At 35.8% G+C, this 20,969-nt stretch overlaps 1 protein-coding gene across 1 annotated transcript; it reads right to left on the reverse strand.

Annotated features, from left to right (window-relative positions):
• Window positions 1-6,977: 6,977 nt before the first annotated feature.
• On the reverse strand, window positions 6,978-11,501 carry LOC107825009 (S-adenosyl-L-methionine:benzoic acid/salicylic acid carboxyl methyltransferase 3-like). The gene is made up of 4 exons (XM_075225767.1): window positions 11,385-11,501; window positions 10,530-10,940; window positions 8,134-8,388; window positions 6,978-7,558 (listed from the first exon to the last, which is right to left on the reverse strand). The coding sequence occupies exons 1-4, from the start codon at window positions 11,457-11,459 to the stop codon at window positions 7,139-7,141; spliced, it is 1,161 nt and encodes a 386-aa protein (XP_075081868.1). The 5' UTR covers window positions 11,460-11,501; the 3' UTR covers window positions 6,978-7,138.
• Between the last annotated feature and the right edge of the window lie 9,468 nt (window positions 11,502-20,969).

Here is a 20,969-nt window from a genome sequence, read left to right on the forward strand (position 1 = left end):
CAAAAAAAAGGAGAAGAAAACCTTAAAAAAGGCTAAGTCATCCGCCCCTCCTCCTATCTTCTTCTTCTTCCTCAAGCTCCCCTCCCTAGCATCAATGGCTGCCCTTCCTCACACCTCAACACACACACACACACACACACGACATTCTCCACCATCCCATCGACGCCCAACACGAGCAGCCATGGCTGCTTTCCCCCCATTTCCCGTTGTCAAAACCAAACGACCATTGGAGTAGCCTCACGTCCACCACTGTTGCTGCGTTTTCTTCCGGTCGTTGCAGCTGCTACTGCTGTTCCTTCGTCATCCATGGAGGCCCTTCTGCTTCCATCTTCTCAACCTCAAGTCCAAACGACCAAGCTGCTCCGTTCTCCAAAACGCAGCAATGAGAGCTGCTCGAAACCAGCCCAAAAACGAGCTCCACCGTTGCTCTGTCGTGCTGCTGCGTCGCTGCGTTTTCAGCTTCACCATTGTTGCTGCTGGTCACGTTTCTGCTTCAGCTGCCTCGTCCAGCTTCTGCCTCATCGATATAGGCAGCCATGGCTGCCATTACGGCGCCTCAACATCGAGCTTTGGTCCGTCGAGTCTTTTGTACGTCGACTCGAGTTGATCGTTCAACGAAAGGTTCCGTTTCTCCATTCTTTATACCTGTTGTTAATTTGTAAATGCTTTACATAGAAATGACAGCCGTGTTGCACCCCCAATTTGTTTGGATTTGTTGTTAAATTCATGAAGGTGACAGATTCATGTTTGTTATGTTTGAAGTTTGTTAGTTCTTCATCAAGTAATTTAATCTCGAGTGTTTATTTTAGTGTGAATCGTTCATTTTTGTTATGATGTTTGTTTTAAGTTGAAGTTAAATTGATTATTTGAAGATTAGTAATTTGAATATGTTTATTTATTTTGTTTAAGTTTAATTCGAAGTTTGAACAAAGTTTGTTTGTTATTGTTATTGAATATTTTCATTCATGTTCATACTTTGTTTGGTTGATCTTGAATCCGAAATTTGTATAGTTTGATTTCTTGTTTATCATTTATGATTATTTCTTGAATTTGTCTCATAATCTTGTTTAAGTTTAATATAGGAATTGTTTGTTGTAATGTTGTTAGAGTTGATTTTAAGTTCAATATTATTGAATTTAGAAATCTGAATATACTTGTTTGTTGTTGTTGTTGAATCCAAAAATAGGTTTGTTTGTTGCTAAAATATTGTTCAATCAAATTTTAGTTGTTCTTTGTTGTTCAATCATGTTCATGAGATTTGTTGTTGAAATGTTGAAGAAATCATGTTCATGAGATTTGTTGTTTGAATTTATGTAGAAATTGGTCATATTGACTATATTTTGGTTGAGTTTGATTAATTGATTTGTTATAGCTGATGGGGTAATTTGGTAAATCGCAGTACGTTTGGGGGTAAAATAGTAATTGCAATAAGGTCGGAGGGGTAGTTTAGGAATTGTACATTTTGTAATTTTTTATATGAAGCATGGGGGACAAAATGTAATGGGGTGGGTTGTGATATAGTTGTTTAATATAAAGGGGGGACAAGACAAAATTTAGTGGGGAGGAATCTTGTATTTGTTTAGTGAAGCATGGGGGACAAAATATAATGGGGTGGTGATGATATATTTATTTAATGTAATGGGGATGAGTGGGAAGATAATGGGTTTGGTAGGGGAAAGGGATTGATTTTAATTTATTAAAGGGTTGGGATTATATATAGGAAGTCTTGAACACAAAACAAACACACACAGATAGAGGAACGAATCTGAAGATACGAGAGAGAACAGAACAGAAAAAAAACGAGAATAGGAAAGAGAGAAAAAAGGGCTGAACATTTAGGAGAAAGAAAAATTCCGAAAAATATTTAAGCTTTCAAATAAAAAAAACTAAAAAAAAAAATCTTCTGCTTTCTTTATTGTTTGAAATCAGTATTAATTGTTGTTGTTTGATTCAAAGCTTGAAACTTTTTTGGGATTACTGCTCTACTGGTTTGCAAACTCTTTTCCTGGGTTGTTACTGTTGCTGGGCTGTTGTTGCTGGGCTGTACTGTTATTACTGCTGCTGATTCTCATCTTCATTTTCTTTTGCTTCCAATATCAGGTACATATCTGTAAACTCATGTCATGAAAAGCTTCAACATGGCAAGTAAATGAAGTTTGGAATTATAAGGATGTCTTCTACTCATTTAAATTTTATTAGTTTAAGTTTCAGTTTTGTTTTAGTTGGTTAATATAGTATTATACTTGACATGATAAACTGTTAACTAATTAACATTATGGAGTAGTAAATTCCACGATAATCTTATATGTTTTAAGGACTAGTGATGACATTTACTGTTTGAATTGTTGAGATAGGGAACATGGCAGAAAGTTGGCCATTAATTACATTTTGTGATACTGTTGGTTAAGCGTAGGATAGTATGGAAATACCAAGAAACTACATTACTGGCATATCTCGTCCAATATTTGATTTTGTTCAAAGCTAGATGATTGTTAGTTGTATTTTGATCATATATGGCGCAATAATGGTTATGTGTATAATCAATAGTTGAAAGGTGAATTGATATAATCCGTTACGATTACAATGTTGGAATATTGCGAACAGTTCATGATGTATGTTTGCGTTATATGTGATGTCGTCTTATTAAATCAATTGGTAGATTAGTTCTCTTTCTTAATAACAAATGACCATAGTTATTTTGAGAGTGCGATCAACTCAATTCTAAAAAAAAACAAAGTATAAAAATAATGTCAATAATTTTACAAAATATAGAGTTAGTGTTTGCAAATATTCGCATAGGCCGAGAATAAGAATTGGTTTGATTATATTTATCCTAAATTCAATCATCGTGAGCAAATTAACATAATCATACATTTGGATTAAAAACAAGTGGTGTAGAAGAAGATTGGATTTATAAATTGCAACATTTTAAGAATGTGTAAATAGCATTTGCTACAAATAGAATAATGCAAATTCTTCGAAAAGATATTAGTTTGTTTATCCGTTTAAATCTTTCCTAATTTTGCGTGTAATTCACTTTTTATACTAATACCATATTAACTAATAAAATGGTAATTGTAGCCGCACGTTATTTATTCTTTCTCATTAATTTCTTAAATTTGAATAATCTTTGAGAGACATAACCCATACGTGTAAAATATAACTCGCGGTCAACGCCTAATAAATTTTGAATTCTTTTTTCAAGAAATTTGGTGGCATCCTGATTCTCCATGACTCTCACATTTAAAAATAGATGGATGCAATAAACATTTGTAGAGAATTTATATTACCATCAAGAATATTTGCATAATTAGGGATGCGTTCGCGCGACTTGATTATACTTCTAAAGGCAATTCGGATTATGCGTTCGCGCAACTTCGAGCAAATTTTTAATAAAAGGGGTTCCTCGGAGGATGTTAAAATAATTTCATATAACCCGAGATGTGCAGTTCACTATTTAATAATACAAGGGTGATGATATTCTTAATTTTATTTCGAACATATTTTTTTTATAACAAAAATATAAAAATATTATCAATCTTATTGTGTACACGTATGCGTGACACGATTCTCTACGTTTATAAAAAATATATAATACGAATATACGTGCGCGTGATTCGTTTCAAAGAAGGGTCTATAATCATAAACAATCTAAGGCGGTAACGAAATCAGGCAACAATAAAAAATATATTTAGTAAATCGAGATAATTAAGCCAAGTATAAAAATGGTTAAGCGACCGTGCTAGAACCACGGAATTCGGGAATGCCTAACACCTTCTCCCGGGTTAACAGAATTCCTTATCCGGATTTCTGGTTCGCAGAATGATAAACAGAGTCATATTCTTCTCGATTCGGGATTAAAATCGGTGACTTGGGACGCCATAAAATTCCCAGGTGGCGACTCTGAAACAAATAAACAAATCTCATTTCGACTGTCCTTTAATTGGAGAAAACTCCCTGCACCCTCGCGGGGGCGGAAAACGGAGGTGCGACAGCATGGTAAGACTAGGTTCCTGTCGCATAATATTCAAGTCAATACAAGGCACTCTGTCAGCAGCAGATCCTAGGAGTCCTTTGTAGAACTGAAGGATTTCATCCTTAATATCATCGTGCTTCTGCAATACTCCACCATCACCTCCCCTTAATATAGATATATTGTTTGAACTGGACCTAGCCTTCGTACAAGCAAAAAAATATCTGTTATTCCCATCCCCAACATTTATCCAGCGTGCCTTAGCTTTTTGCTTTAGAATTCTTTCCTATATGTCCGACCACTTATTTAGCTCATCCAATGCTTCCTTCTCCTTTTCCATCAAGCCAATATCTGTATGCAAAGTAATTAAAGTCTAGATATTCTGCAGATTATCTCTAGATTCGTTTACCCTTTTAACGCTTACCTCAAAAATAGAGGAGAATAAAATACAGTAATAAAGAAGCTTAATCTTACTCCAACTTTTTTTTGGGTCCTAATTTTATGTGTTAACCTCAAAGTATTAATTATAATTTTTTCCTACATAATTTTCTTAATAAATTTTAAAGAATATGATAAGCTGATTCTCTTTCTTAATAGTCATTCTTCTCCAATTATGTTAAAAGTAAACATAACGTGTTCCTAAAGGTATTAGGCAAACATGCTAAGATGTAATATTATATGTCTATGCCCAAAATAATTATACTAATAGGATTCCTAAAGGTCATGCAGGATTCCTAATGTGTAGCATTATATTCTAAAACTAATAGAGTTATAAGGCTAATATCTAGAATTTCGGTTATGTCCTTTTATTATGAGTTATTATGCTTAATGTTATAAGGTTATTTTTGTAAACCGACATTGTATTAATACTTTTATTATTGATACTTTTATAATAATATAGATAGATAGATAGATAGATAGATATAGATAGATAGATAGATATTATAGATATAGATACAAAGCCAAAGACATCCCAAGACAAGGTACAACTATTACAAAGGGAATATGATCAATAGAATCTGGTTGACTCCGAGCTGGGATATATAGTGGCAGAAATTCTTAACCAATTTCGAATTTGTCGTCTCATGCTGAGGGGAATCTAGAGGTATCAAATGGGTGGGCCGGATTGCTTTTGGGCAGGTCAATATAGGTTAAGTCAATAATTGAGGGGGTCAACAGATCCGTCCAAAAATTACTTGGGCTAAGATGGTTTAGGTCAAGATGGGCTAAAATTCGGGTCATAACTCAACCCACCCAACTCTTATTAAGCTTTAATTAATATGTGTTATTTTCTTATAAATTATATAATTACTAAATAAGACTTTTTTTTTGGGTTATGGTCATATATTAACATATCACAAAAAAATTATTTGTAAGACATTCTGACAAAGTTACTCATAGATCAATTTGGGCTAAAGATTAGCCCAACTTTAAATGGGTGAGATGGATTGGTTCAAGATAGGATAAGTTCAACAAATGGACGGGTCAAAACCAATCAACCTTGGGCGGGTCATTTGGTCTTGGGCCAAATTTGACAGCCATAGGAGCATCGGGGCAATTGCATCTATACCCGCTTTTTGTGCCACGTTTTAACTTGTGTCCGCTTTGCAAAAATAAATTGCAAGCGTACCCGCTTTTTCGCATAACTTCAGCATACGGGGCTGAAGTAGCAAATGCAATCACGCAAAACTTCAGCATTCTAGTACCCGGGCCTGAAGTAGCAAGTTTTTGTTTTTATAACTGGCGAACTTCAGCTCTAAAGCTTAAGTTTTTGTTTGTAACTAGCGAACTTCAGCTTTAGAGCTGAAGTTTTTGTTTTGTAACTGTCAAACTTCAGCTCTAGAGCTGAAGTTTTTGTTTGTAACTGGCTTTTTGTTTGTAAGCTTCAGCTCTAGAGCTGAAGTTTTTGTTTTGTAACTGTCGAACTTCAGCTCTAGAGCTGAAGTTTTTGTTTGTAACTGGCGAAACTTCAGCTCTAGAGCTGAAGTTTTTGTTTGTAACTGGCTTTTTGTTTGTAAGCTTCAGCTCTAGAGATGAAGTTTTTGTTTTTTAACTGTCAAACTTCAGCTCTAGAGCTAAAGTTTTTTGTTTGTAACTGGCGAAGTTTTTATTTTTGTAACTGGCGAACTTCAGCTCTAGAGCTGAAGTTTTTGTTTTGTAAATGTCAAACTTCAGCTCCAGAGCTAAAGTTATTTGGAAGCTAGCTTTAGAATAAGATCTGCTCAAATAAGCTGGGGATCCATCCATCAAACAACTTGCTAGTTTGCTCAAGAATTTTTATGTGCTAACATACTCAATTTAGCTTTACAAGAAACAACTTTCACCTTAATAATATTTATCAAAACAACCCCAAAAAAAGAAGTAAATAAATAAAAATTAATCATCCCTGATTGCGAGAACAAATAATGAGCTCCATAATACGATTAAAATGCAAAGACGTCGTCACTTAACAATGGTATCTTGATAGTTTCCACTCACAAAAGGAACTATGGAAAATAATTTCTTTTTTAATCATTTAAAGGTACAAAAGAAAGTTTTAACTTCTATGCACCAGCAGTTTAAAAGAAATTTTACCTAAAAAATAATTTGCACCAACAACAGAAGAAGAAAGAAGAAGAAAACAAAGGAGGAGAAGGAGGAGGAGAAAGGGGGCTGAAATTATTTAAAAAGTGGGTACAAGTTAAAAGTTTTTTAAAAAATGGGTAAATATTAAATGAGGGCGACCAAATAGGGCGCCCCGTGCAATTTTTACTAGGAGCATCCCTACGTAGTGATCAGTCCACCAATTCGCGCAAACCCAAAGGAATTCTTGCCGGAAATTCAAAAAAAAATCATACTAATCTTATTCTTCTCCTCCCTTGATTTATTCGTTGCCTTAGTAGTTATAGGCTTATAGCAGTTTCAATTCTACTATTTGTATTGGGTTTCTTCTTAGTTAATTCAACACAAATAGCCGGCCAGATTCACTGTTTAATATATAGAATATGCAATGATTATACACCTATAACATATGAATTATACATATATTATATATCCACCAACTATTTTTAATTTAAGTGATTAGGTGGATGGTTGTTTGGGTTTATTCTTCATGTTTAAAATAACCAAATTAAGGCACCATCTCCTTAAATTAAAAGCACGAAATAACAAAGGGGGAGTATAGCCCTAGTTTCTTTTGGTCATGGAGATGATGACATTTGTGAATGTAGTTTTCTCTTTTGCCATGCAATTGACAAAGATTTCTCTGCACTTGTTGAACACTTGATCCATATTCAATTCAGTACCAAAATGGCTGACAAGCAAAGGCTCAGCCAAGGGTCTCAAGCTATTTGCCATATTGTCACTATTGATGCAATCTCGGGGTGTGGCCTTTTCTCGGTCCTTACACAAATGCGAATCGCTTTGTACGCCGGACCGACCTGTATTACTGCAAGTTTCATCAGAAACATCAATATGAAGTTCCGAAGTTTCCAAGACATCAATAGTGAAAGATCCCTCCTTTTCAACTATATACTTCACTTCTGCGGGAGATAGATGGTATATAGGAATGTTGAATGAATTTACTTTCTCTTCTTCTATTAAACCCTGCATATTAATAATGAAAATACACTATGAGTTTAACTTCTATACATTAATAATGCAATTGTTTTTATGCTATTAGGTCAATTAAAAAAATTATCGTTCATAATAAATTGGATTGGCAATTTGAAATTCAAATGTTATATTCCTTCTGCTCTATTTTACGTGATACTGAATTTTCACAAATAGTAAACTTTTAATACTTAAAACTGATTTAACTTAAACTTCTCGTACCATTATTGACATGCAAAGGCGGATCTGCGATTTAAGTCTATGGGTACCTACACGGCTACAACGACCTCAAGTTAATGTGTAATATGATAGCTGAGTTCACAATCAGATATATATAAGTATTTAGTGGATTTCTTAATATGTATATTACCTTTGGGCAAAAACTACGGAGCTCATTGAACCGTTACGACCCTAATGACATGCTCTTATAACTACAGAAATATCATAACATAATCAAGATATTACGGAATATGCAAATTATTTTTTTCAAGATATATGCAAAAAAAAAAAAAAGTTGGTATTTATATGTCTACGATGTGTATATAATATTAAAATTTGTTTGGTTTTACCATTGCAGCTAGCTCCTTGAGGGCCATGGCCAGAGGCTCCCACACGTAGTGACACCCTTTGCTGTAGAGATCTTCATTGTTCCTACCTAGCATTGTCAATATCATACGTCCTCCTTTCACCAATTCCTTTGAACGATACTTAAGAAAAGTTACAAAATCTCTTTCATATTGCTCATAATATGCTTTAACCACAGTTGTTGGACTTGTTCTTGACACGTAAATACTTCCCTTGTTATCCTCTATACCATCAGGCACCTATATATCACAAGTCATGAATTCAAATCTTATGTTAGCTGTTCAGAATAAATATGATCTTATTGTATATATATTCGACCCGTAAGCCGTTTAATTAAACATGCAGAACAACAACAACAACAACAACAACAAGTCCTATATTCTTCTGACGCCTATATATACAAATGATTTCAAATAATAATTTAAAAAAGCAAAATTAAAGATTGAAATTACAACAATAATTCAGTGTAATCAGAAAAGAAAATTCTTAAAAGAATAATGTATATGCAGACGTTACCCTTACCTTATAACTATAGAGACAAAATTTCGTTCAACATAAATTTGTTAAAGCGGTTGGAAAGGTAGCAGCTGACAAGAATGACATGCTTAACCATGATTAATTAGGCCAGAAAAAAAATTAGGCCAGAAATATCTTTGCAGTTCAAACGCTGAGTCAATTCATGCATGCTCCTAAACAATCTTGCATGGAGGGGAAGAGTGGTTAGATACATTTAGTGGTGGCAAAATAGTTAAAAGAAAATAGTTTTCACCCATATTATTTATTAAAAAATGTGTTGGATAATAAACTATTTAAAAATTGATCAAATATGGATGAAAACCATATTATCCACTTAGAAAATGGATAATCAATGAGTTTAACTTTTACATTTGTAAAGTCTCAAATTGGAGATTTCTCAAATTTGGGAGACTAAGAATTCTCCCATGGATTAGTCATAATCCGTCAGTTAACCCTTTTATCCTTTTAAATGTGAGACGGGTAGGATAATTTATCTGTTTTTTGCATTACCCATTTTGACCCGTCCATATCCGACCCGACCTACCCATTTGCCATCCCTAGATATGTACAGTTGTTAAATTTGTTGCATTTTGCACCTTTAATGAGTGTCAAGAGAGGTTGCCCTGATAGTAAGCAACTCCCACTTCCAACCAAGAGGTTGTGAGTTTGAGTCTCCCCAAAAGCAAGGTAGAGAATTCCTGGTGGGAAGGATGCCGAGTTTCTATTTGGAAACTACCTCTCTAGCCATAGTAGGAGTATGGTATGCGTACACACTATCCTCCCAAGACCCCACTAGTGAGATTATACTGGGTTGTTGTTGTTGGTGTTGTTGTAATGAGTGTCATATTTTGTGATTTTCACCATGTCCTATTTTTTAAAATGATTTGAACCCCGATCTTTTTATTTAATTTCTTGCAAAATAATAAAACCACTCTTTTTTATAAATTTTCTCCATGAGGACAAAATAGGAAGTACAAATTAAAAGAAGCTATAAAATTTCAAAAATAATTCAAGCAAAAATACAAGACCTTCCAAAACTTGCTGGTTCTCTCCTAACTCCTAAGCGACGAAGCCTTATCTTTTAATTTTATGTCATTTTTTCTTATTATTTATATTTCCTATTTTGCTCTCATGAAAAAGAATTATAAAAGAAAATAAGACATAGTACATATCACAAAATGGGACAAACATTAAGGGTGTAAAATGCAACAGACCCGAAATATTTGTATCTTATATTTGACCTATTAAAACCACATCTGTATTTGTTTCCCAAGTCAAAGAGTGCAATCATATGCTTCAAATACGAATATTATATTATTCCGTTTCATATTAAATGAGGTACTTTCCTTTTTAGTCTGTTCCAAAACAAATGATACATTTCTAAATTTGGAAATAATTCAACTTTAAACTCTTTCATTTTACTCATTTACCCTTAATGAGAAGCTTTTATAGCCACACAAATGTTATGGTCACACAAACTTTTTACCCCATAAGCTTTTAAGACCACAAGTTTCAAAAATCTTCTTTTTTTTTTCTTAAATTTTGTGCCGAGTCAAACTACTTCAACTAATATGAAACGAATGGAGTATGTTATATTATACTCCCTCTGTTCCAGTTTATGTGAACCTATTTCCTTTTTGGCCCGTTCCAAAAAGAATGAACTCTTTCTAAATTTGGTAACAATTTAGCTTAAAGTTACAACTCTACCCTTAATGAGAAGCTTTTATAACCACACAAATACTCTGGGCCCCATTTGGACTTGTTTAGGACCACAAATTCTAAAAGTCTTCATTTTTTTCTTAAACTCCGTGCCCAGTCAAATAGTTTCACATAAATTGAAACGGAGGGAGTATATGAAACGTACTTGAGAAATCCAGTGGATACTGTAAGAGGAGTGGACAAAGTGCAGACTCTGAGAAGGAAAAAGTCTAGTATAAAATGAACCAGCAACTCCGGTAACAAAGCAATTAGGATCAAATCCATCTCCCATCTGTTTCCTCAAATCTTCGTAGAACGCCGGCAACGACCGGAAAATGGTATTGAAATCATTTCCGGGAAGATCATTCAAGAAAACATGAAATTCCGGCGACTGTTTTTGGCCATTGCTTTTGCATTCTTCATAAATAGTTTTAGTGAGTCCGGAAATTACGAGAAAAGTGTTTGGTCCAGAGGAGCAACCTAAGTCCGCAATACAAATTGTTTCTGGGGAAAGGCTGCGGTAGAGTGCAGCTATGGCTTCATCTCTTATTGACTTTGTCATTAGGATCACCTTTTGCTGTATAAAAATGCAATGTAAATCAGAAGGTTACAATTTGTTTGTCGTAGTTAGACTTGACATGAAAATTAATAGAGAGAGTAACATTTTTGAACTTGTGATCATAAATATATCATAATATTTATGTTGCTATAAAACTTTTGAAACTTGTCATTTGAACCAGTAGTAGTATTTGTGTGGCTTTGAAATGAAGTAAATTAATTATAATTGAGACTTTATAACCTCTATAAAAAGGCAACCCAGTGCACTAAGCTCCCGCTATGCGCGGGTTTCATGAAATGGCCGGACCACAAGGATCTATTGTACGCAGTCTTACCCTGCATTTCTGCAAGATGCTGCTTTTACAACTCGAACCCGTGACCTCCTGATTATATAACAGCAACTTTACCGGTTAAGCTAACGATTCTCTATGCGGAAATAAAAAATTGTGTGATTATATTATACCTGAAGCAAAGAATTTTTGGCATAGCTAGCCTCTCCAATTCCTTCATTCATATGAAGAACTTTGGCAACTTCCATTTCTTGGATCTTCCTGTATTATACGAATATAGTATTTTTTGGCTAGGCAAATTAAAGTTCCAATGGGGGTATCACTTATTTATAGATGAGTAATACCAAAATTATCCATGAAATTCCAACAGTGTCCCTCACAAGCCAATTATGCTAGCGTTTGGACTTTGGATATAGAATTAGTTAAAAAAAAAAAAAAGATTTTTTAAAGATAAGATAAAAAATTATTTTGAAAAGTGTGCTTGGACATGCATTTTACTTGAAAAGAATTTAAAGTTTTATGAGTAAAAAATTTGAATAACTTCAAAACTACTCAGAGAGTTATTTTTTTGGGATTTGAAGACTTTATTTTCAAAATTTGGCAAAAAATAGTTAAAATCTATGAAAAAAAATCAGATACTATATAAAAACATATTCGAAAAAATGCTTCCAAATTTTATGGCCAAAACGGGAGCTAAGGACGTTTGGTTACCGGGATTAAGATACTAACCTCAGTATAAAATTTAAAATTATAATTATTTCGTATTTAGCTATTCCCGAAAGATGCATTTTATAATTGAGGAGTTTAAAAAGTCCGACCGAATTCGATCAATTATTTTAAATCTTATATTTTTTTCAGTCAATAAATTGACCGCGTAGATTGATTTTTAATACTAACCAAAAATAAAATAAAAAATCAACCCATCATTTTCGATGAGTTTTTGGTCGATAATCAAGAGCCAGTTTAATAATAAAGTTTTTACTGCCTTTATAAATTAAATTAATAAAAAGAATCAAGAACCAAATTAAAAATAAAGTAAATTGAGATTCTTTTTTGTTTCTCTTTGAAATTTCAAGTATTACATCAAGTATTATAAGCAACAAAAAGTATTTTTTTTTGATAAAGTAGGCGGTTTTCAAATTGATTACCTATATTATCAATTGGAAAAAAAATTATTACAAAAAATTTAATAACTTTGAAGCTAGAAAAATAGACTTAATTAAATATATACATATTTAAAAAAATTAAAATCGTTTGTCAAAGTTCGGATTTAGGCAACAAATATCGTTAAGCCGCCCCTATAAATTAGTTTTGGACCATAGACTTGATCACAAAGGTTACAAAGCTTAGCATAAATATATCCCCACTTCCCAACCCCCTTGCCCCCCTCCCCCCCACACTGTCCCTTCCCCGGGGGGATTTCTGTCATTTGACTCATCGAGAAAAATCATAGCATGTTTTTTAGTGCCTATCATACCTTGGCTTGTACCATCACGTATTGGGTCCATGAATTGAATTTGGATAAAAATTTACTTACCACTAATGTTTATATAACATTAATAAATATATCACAACACTTAATTATGATTAAAACATATATGTTTCCACCTAATAAAATCACTTAAACATGATAAACTTATATAATTTGGTATACTCGGTGCGGATAAACTTTTATCGTAAAATTTGCGAGTCAATCAATTTGAAGAGATTCACTGAATGAGGTCAATCCCGGTAATAGCACGAGCTAGTCATTTTTAGTCGGCAATTATTGAATAGTCACTATCATAGAGTTTTAAATTTTCTCAAGAGAAACTCACAATTTTCTGAATTTCACTTGTAGAATTTGAAATTCCGTGATAACTGCTAATTTTAAATTACACAAACTAAAAAATGGTTGTTTAGGAATCTATCCCACTAATTGCCGATCACGAGAGTCAGGGGCGGATCCACCTCCCCACCTACAACAACCTATAAACATTAAATTATGGATCCGCTTCTGATGACAATACATCAATTTGAATGGTGAAAATTAAGTCAAGAAAAGAAAAATATAAAACTGTTTATTTCAGAAAGAAATGTTTTCTGGAAGATTTCTCTTTGGAGTTTGGAAGGATTTCTTTTTTAAGAAAACAAGTCTTAAGGCAGGCACTTAGTGCATGTACTCATATCAATAAGTAAATAATTGTTTAAAACATATGTAAATATAATTATTTTGAGAGTGTCTATATTAGGGCTTTTTCAACTCAATTTTGATTTTATTTTCTTTTCAAGTTTCAACCAAATCTTTGTTCAAATACTAGTTAAGTAAAAGAAAATGAGTTTAAGCTTTATGTACCGATCAAATAAAAATAATGTCTGATTACTTAAATGATAACTATACCTTTTACACTATCACTATATATAAGTAATTCATAAGAAAATGTTATTTATAATCCTTGCTGAGTTTATAACTCCATTAGGAAATAAAAAGGCGTATGATGATACCTGAAGCGTAGAGATTTTTTGCATAGCTAGTGTCTCCAATTCCTCTATTCATGTTAAGAATTTTAGCAACTTCCATCTCTCCTTCTCTTAATTGGATCTTCCTGTATTAAATAAGGTATTTACAGATGGGTGAAACCAAATTTATCCTTTGAATTTCCATCATTGTCCTCACGAGCCAAATGAGTAAATATTGTACACTACGGGCAGAGGCAGGCATAGGATTCGGCGATTGCAGGGGCACCATGACACTCAATACAAATGTAGCACTGCTCATAATGATTGGTACGAGGGCCTATACTAATATCTAACTATTTTTTGAAAATATTTGTAAGTATTCATGGAGTTTTTGCCGAAGTTTTCGGTATCGGTGACCCCTCAACTTAACATGTGTGTCCGCCTCTGACTAAGAGTTTGTTTGGTATGAAGGAAAATATTTTCCAAAAAATATTTTTTAATTTTTCCATTTTTGGTTGACTTAAATGTTTTGAAAAATATTTTCCTCATAATTGGAGGAAATTATTTGTCCTACCGAAAAAATATTTTCCACACAAGAAAAATAACTGATAAAACCTGTCACGACCCAAAATCCATCTATCCCTGATAACACCTAACTCAACTCAATAGGTAAGCCAATTAACAACTATCCAATTCTAATGAAATTAATAAGGTAATTAAATAAAAGAAAATATCTCAATCTTATAAATTCCCCAAGAACTGGTAATACAAATCATGAGCTTGTAAGAATAGAATTTACAAAGCTTGTATGATGTAAATACATCATCTGTTTGAAAAGCACATACGCAGAGTTTTATAAATCTAAGGCTATCATGAACAAGATACGGCTATAACCGGAATACATGTACGTCTTCAATTCCAACTCCTATCGATCACAGCAACATCAGCAGCCAACATCTGCACACAAGGTCCATAAGTGTAGTATGAGTATAACCGACCCCATGTACTCAATAAGTAACAAACCTAACCTTAGGTTGAAAATAGTGACGAGCTGGAACAAAGGTCGGGTCCAACATCCAATAGCCAACAACATTTCATAACAATGTAAAGCAGGTAACAAAAGAAGTAACTCAGAGATAAAATCCTCAGCTTTTCCATAGTTTTCCCGAAAAATAGTTTCGCTTTTGTCACGGCCCAAAACTCGACCCATCGTGATGGTGCCTATTGTGGAACTAGGCCAGCCTCAACTCAATAATCCAACATCGCAAAAAATATTTTAAACATTAAATACGGAAGTGACAATTCATTAAGGAATATTTTTGAAAACATAATAAAATCCAAATTACGATACAACTGCCCAAAACCGGGGTGTCATTGAGTGCATGAGCATCTAAAGGAAAACATAGTCTATTGCAATGTTTAAAGGAACAAACTGAAATACATATGGAGATAAAGAAGGAGAGTCAAGGCCTACGAACGCCATGCAGATACCTCGATAGTCTCCCAAAGCCTGAAGCCTTCGATCAGCGACTGCCACTGGGACCAAAAGTGCCTGAATCTGCACACATGGTACAGGGGGTAACGTGAGTACACCAACTCAGTAAGTAACGAGTCCAAACTGTGGACTGAAAGGTAGTGACGAACTCAACCGCCACAGAGATAACAGAAATGAATGTGCAGAAACGTAGGCATGCTTTCAATTTAATAGGCAGCTGAAATAGTAAAATAGAGCAGATACGAACAAGGTAAAGAATAAAACTCTACTACATCTACATGCCAATGCACATGTTGTATATGATGCACCATGCTGAATATCTCATGTGCTCACACTCTCAAATGCTCGTCCACTCAGTACTGTATATGGCTCATAGGGCCAGGGAAGATCCATCTCGGATTATATACATCTCTTACAGCAGTCAATCAGTATTGAGGAAGGCCAATCCAGCCTTATGGAGAAGATCCATCTCTAGGTAAAAATAATAACCTCACAATCACTCGGTACTGTATATGGCTTACACGGCCCAGGAAAGATCCATCTCGGAATATATACATCACTGACCATCAGTCTCCGTACCGAGGACATAGGACAATCCAGCCTCATGGAGAAGATCCATCTCCAAGTAATAATATCAACCTCTCACTGGGGGTGTGTACAGACTCTAGAGGGGCTCCTTCAGCCTAAGCACTATCATACATCAATACAACCGTTGCAGCGTACAGACCGATCCCATATCTGTCACTCATAATCAGGCCATCGGTCTCACTCAGTCATCACTCTCTAGTTTCACCCACGGGCTCACAATGTCATAAAACTAGCCTGGAACAATAATATGATGTGCCAATAAATAACAGCTGAGACTGAGATATGATATGAAATGCATGAATATGACTGAGCACAGAATACCAATGAAATCAATGAGATGACAGCAAGAAACAACCACTAGGGGTCCCAAAAGTATCGGCATAAAGCCCTAACATGATTTACAGCTCATCTACTTTATCACATGATGGAAACACGGATATCAACAAAAAAGGGTCAGTAAATGGTGCCATGGAATGAACCAGGTCATGATTCTCACGGTGCATGCACGCACGCCCGCACGCTCGTCACTTGGCATGTGCGTCACCTCAATACTAACCACATAACACGTATTTCGGGGTTTCGAACCCTCAGAACCAAGTTTGAAAATGTTACTTACCTCAAACCAAGCAAAAATCCTACTCTGCAATGCCTTTGCCTCTCAAATCGGCCTCCAAGCGTCCCGAATCTAGCCACAAGCAATACAATACGATCAATATAGGCTAAAGGAACCAACTCCACAAGAAAAATGCCAAATTATAACCAAATTCTGAATCGGCTCAAACCTGCCCCCCCCTGAGCCCACATATCGGAATCTAACAAAAATACAAAACTCGAAAGTCCATTCACTCATGAGTCTAACCATACAAAATTTATCAAAATACGACCTCATATGGTCACTCAAATTCCGAAAATCTACTCTCCAATTCTCAAGCCTCAAAATGCCCAAATGTCTAGCTCAAATCCCTAATTATATGATGAATAAAGCCACGGATTCCCGAAATTTATACCATTATGGGTTAGAATCACTTACCCCAACGTTGCTCCTTGAAATCCTTCGAAAAATCGCCTCTCTCTCGAGTTCCTCATGTCCAAAATTGAAAAATGGAGAACAATACCTCGAGCTGGGGTTTTTTCCCAAAGCTAAACTGCACCTGCGGAACCGCATCTGCGAGCAGGGTTCCGCTTCTGCGGAGATTCATTAAAAAGGATGGCACCGCTCCTGCGATCACTTGACTATATCTACGGCCATCGCAAATGCGGGTCATCTGCAATTCAACTGCACATCTGCGCCTCACCATCCACTTTTGCGACCTCGCACCTGCAATTCCCACTCTATTTGTGCGGAAACACCAGTAACAGCAGCTTCAGCTGCATTTTTCTAACTCCAAACACTCCGATAACAACCTGAAATCACCCCGAGGCCCTTGAGACCACAACCAAACATACCAACAGATCCTATAACATCATACGAACTTAGTCAAACTTTCGAATCACTCAAAACAATATCGAAACGCCAAATTACACTCGGATTCAAGCCTAAGAACCTCTAAACTTTCGAATTCCACAGACGATGCAGAAACCTACCAAATCACGTCCGAATAACCTCAAATTTGCACACAAGTTAGAAATGACACCACAAACCTAGTCCAACTTCCGGAAATCCTATCCGACCTCGATATCAAAATTTCGACCGTCGCTAAAATCTCCAAAATTCCAACTTTTGTCAATTCAAGCCTAATTCTACTCCGGATGCGCTCCTAAGTCCAAAATCACCTAACAGAGCTAACTGAACCATCAAAATTCAAATCCGGTCAACTTTCCCAATTTAAACTTTCTCACAAGCGACTAATGTCTCAACTCTATCCAAAATCTCTTCGAACCCGAACCAACTAACCTGATAAGTCATAATACAGCCGTGGAACACCAAAAAAGTAGAAAATGGGGGAACGTAGATACAACTCACAAAACGACCGACTGGGTTGTTACAACTTTTCAAGTATATCAGTGAGAAACCCAAATACTTTATCGAAAACTGTAATTTTTCCAAAAAAAATCCTTTCAACAATAAATAAGATGTTTCATTTTATTTCCAGATATAACAAGTGGAAAATACCTCTCTATGCCCATATTTCAATATGTGTGAGAAGTCACGAATGACGTGATATCATACAACACGAGAAAAATGCATCTCTATGCATGTATGTCATGTGTTCATGTCAATGTAATGTATCTCAGAGATGAACTCATGTACTCAAACTCTCAGAGTACACAATCTCATTGTCACACAGTTTTCACTCACATGCTCAATCACTCAGTAATGTATATGGCCAATCCGGCCCAGAAAAGATCCATCGCATAATATATACATCAACTGACCATCAATCACTCAGTATTGAGTGGGGCCAAATCCAACCCGTGGGGAAGTTCCATCCCTGGGTATATAAATGCTTTGAACAAAATCCATGTCCAGGGAAGATTTATCCCTCAATATAGTCAATCGTGCTCACTATAGGTGTGTGTAGACTCCGGAGGGGCTCCTTCAGCCCAAGCGCTATCATAAAATCGATATAACCGCTACGACGTGCAGCCCGATCCTATAAATGTCACTCATAATCAGGCCTTCGGCCTCATTTAGTCATCAATCTCTCTAGTCTCCCGGGCTCACGATGCCATGAAACTAGCCCAAAATGATGATATGATGTATCAATAAATGGTAACAGAGACTAAGATATTATATGCATATGAATGCGTATGACTGAATATGTAATGCAATGAAAGTAGATAACTCAACAACAACAATGACCTCAGTAGGTCCCAACAGGATAAACATGTAGCCTACTCCGGATTTCTAACATAGATCACAACTCAACAACTCAAGTACGTAGAAATTTTATGGTTACAGGTATTATTAGGTAACTACACAGTAACAAATAAATAAAGGAGTCACAATACACATGGTGCACGCCCACACGCCCGTCACCTAGCATGTGCTTTAATATCAACACCAATCACATAACACGTAATTCAGGGGTTCATACCCTCAACACCAAGTTTAGAAGTGTTACTTACCTCGAACAAGCCAATTCCAATAATGAGCAAGCCAAGCGATGCTCCAAAAATTCCATCTCGCGCATACCGACCTCCGAATGACTCAAAACTATCCAAAAGCAACTCAGATACATCAAATAATGTCTAAGGAAATAACCCCATTGATAAATATTGAATCTTTAATCAAAAGCCCAAAATCATCCAAAAAGTCCAACGCAGGTCCACTCGTCGGAACTCGAGAAAACTCACAAAAGCTGACAACCTATTCAATTACGAGTCCAACCATACTAGTTTCACTCAAATCAGACTCCGAATCGATGTTCAAAACTCAAAAAATCACTTAATGAAACTTTAGGCTAAAACCCCAATTTTCTCTTTTGGAACCCTCAATCAAATGCCAAAAACGAAGATAGAATCATGATATAAAATAAAAAATGAGTAAAGAACATTTACCCCAATCCACGTGGTGAAATTTTCTTCAAGAATCGCTTCAATTCGAGCTCCATAGCTCCCAAAATATAAAAATGACCAAAACCCTCGAAATAGAGTACTTTATACTTCTGCCCAGGCGTCCTCCTATGCGAACGTGGGAAATCCATCGCATTCGCGATGAACAAAAATAATTTGGCACCAAAATACTCTACGCGTTCACGCACAAGTCTCGCGAACGTGATACAGATATGAGACAGAACTACGTGAACGTAGTAGAAGGATCGTGAAGGCAAAGGCAAAGGCGAAGAAGAGGCCATCGACTACCCAGCTCAATCATACACTACGCGAACACGTGAATACATGTGCGAATGTGATGCACAATCTATAGCAACTTACGCGAACACGTCTCAGTACTCGCGAATGCATTTACCAACTTGTCCCAACCCTCAAACAACTCTATGCGAACGCCGTCAGCTAATCACGATCGCGATAAAGGACCGTGACACGAGAAATCAGTAGAACATAACATTGCCAAAATGATCTGAAATCCGCCTGATCCTCACCCGAGCCCCTCGGGACCCTGTTCGAATATACCAAAAGTCTCGAAACACAATACGGACCTACTCGAGGCCTCAAATTACCCATAACAATATCAAAACGGCGAATCATACCTCAAATCAAACTTAAATGAACTTTCAACTTTCAAAACTCGCGCCGAAACGTATCAAATCAACCCCGAATGAACCCAAATTTTGCACACAAGTCCAAACTGACATAACGAAGCTATTTCAATTCCCAGAACCAAAATCGAAATTCGGTATCAAAAAGTCCACTCCCGATCAAACTTTCCAAAAATACAACTTTCGCCATTTCAAGTTAAATTCAACTACAGACCTTCAAATCAAAATCCAGACACGCTCCTAAGTCAAAAATCAACCAACGGATCTAACAGAACTATCAAAACTTCAATCCAAGGTCAAATACTAAAAATTCAAACTTGGCCAACTCTTCCAATTTAAAGCTTCCTAGTTAAGAATCATTCTCCCAAATCAATTCCAAATAACCTGAAGACCAAGACCGACGATTCACATAAGTCATAATACTTCATACGGAGCTACTCATGCCCATAAACTACCGAGCGAAGTGCAATTGCTCAAAATGACCAATCGGGTCGTTACATCCTCCCCCACTTAAACATGCGTTCGTCCTCGAATGTGCCCAGAGTTGTTCCAAAGCCGCCAAGCCACCGTGTAACCTTACCATGCACATACCCGGGAGTGATCCTATGTCACCCTATTCCATATATGCATGACGACACAACATACTGAAGATCATTACCTCACCCTTAGCTCATAAACCTTGGAATCCAATTTTCCAACATCCGGAATTTCCTACAAGACCTGAACCTCGCAATCTACACACTGTATAAGTCTGAACAAAATGGAACAATCTGTAGCCGTAACCCAAGATGTAGTCACCCAACATACCACACGACTCGTATACTCGTAGCAAAATTTCCGACCATAATAGCTGCTCAAAATAACCCAATACCGATAATAAACCTCATGTCAAACAAAACCTCGTTCTAAATCCTTTGTGTATTGCAGATGATGAAAAAACATGTAGAAACTCATAACCATTCATCGAATCAACAAGTCATGGAGATCTCTCTCCTTCGACAAGAACTATATCCAATTTCTAAGTCGATCATCGACATTATCCTTTCAAATATACCGCAATCTAATCCGATAGCACC

Source organism: Nicotiana tabacum, chromosome 11 (genome assembly GCF_000715075.1).
Source record: "Nicotiana tabacum cultivar K326 chromosome 11, ASM71507v2, whole genome shotgun sequence".
In the NCBI taxonomy this organism is placed as follows: domain Eukaryota; kingdom Viridiplantae; phylum Streptophyta; class Magnoliopsida; order Solanales; family Solanaceae; genus Nicotiana; species Nicotiana tabacum.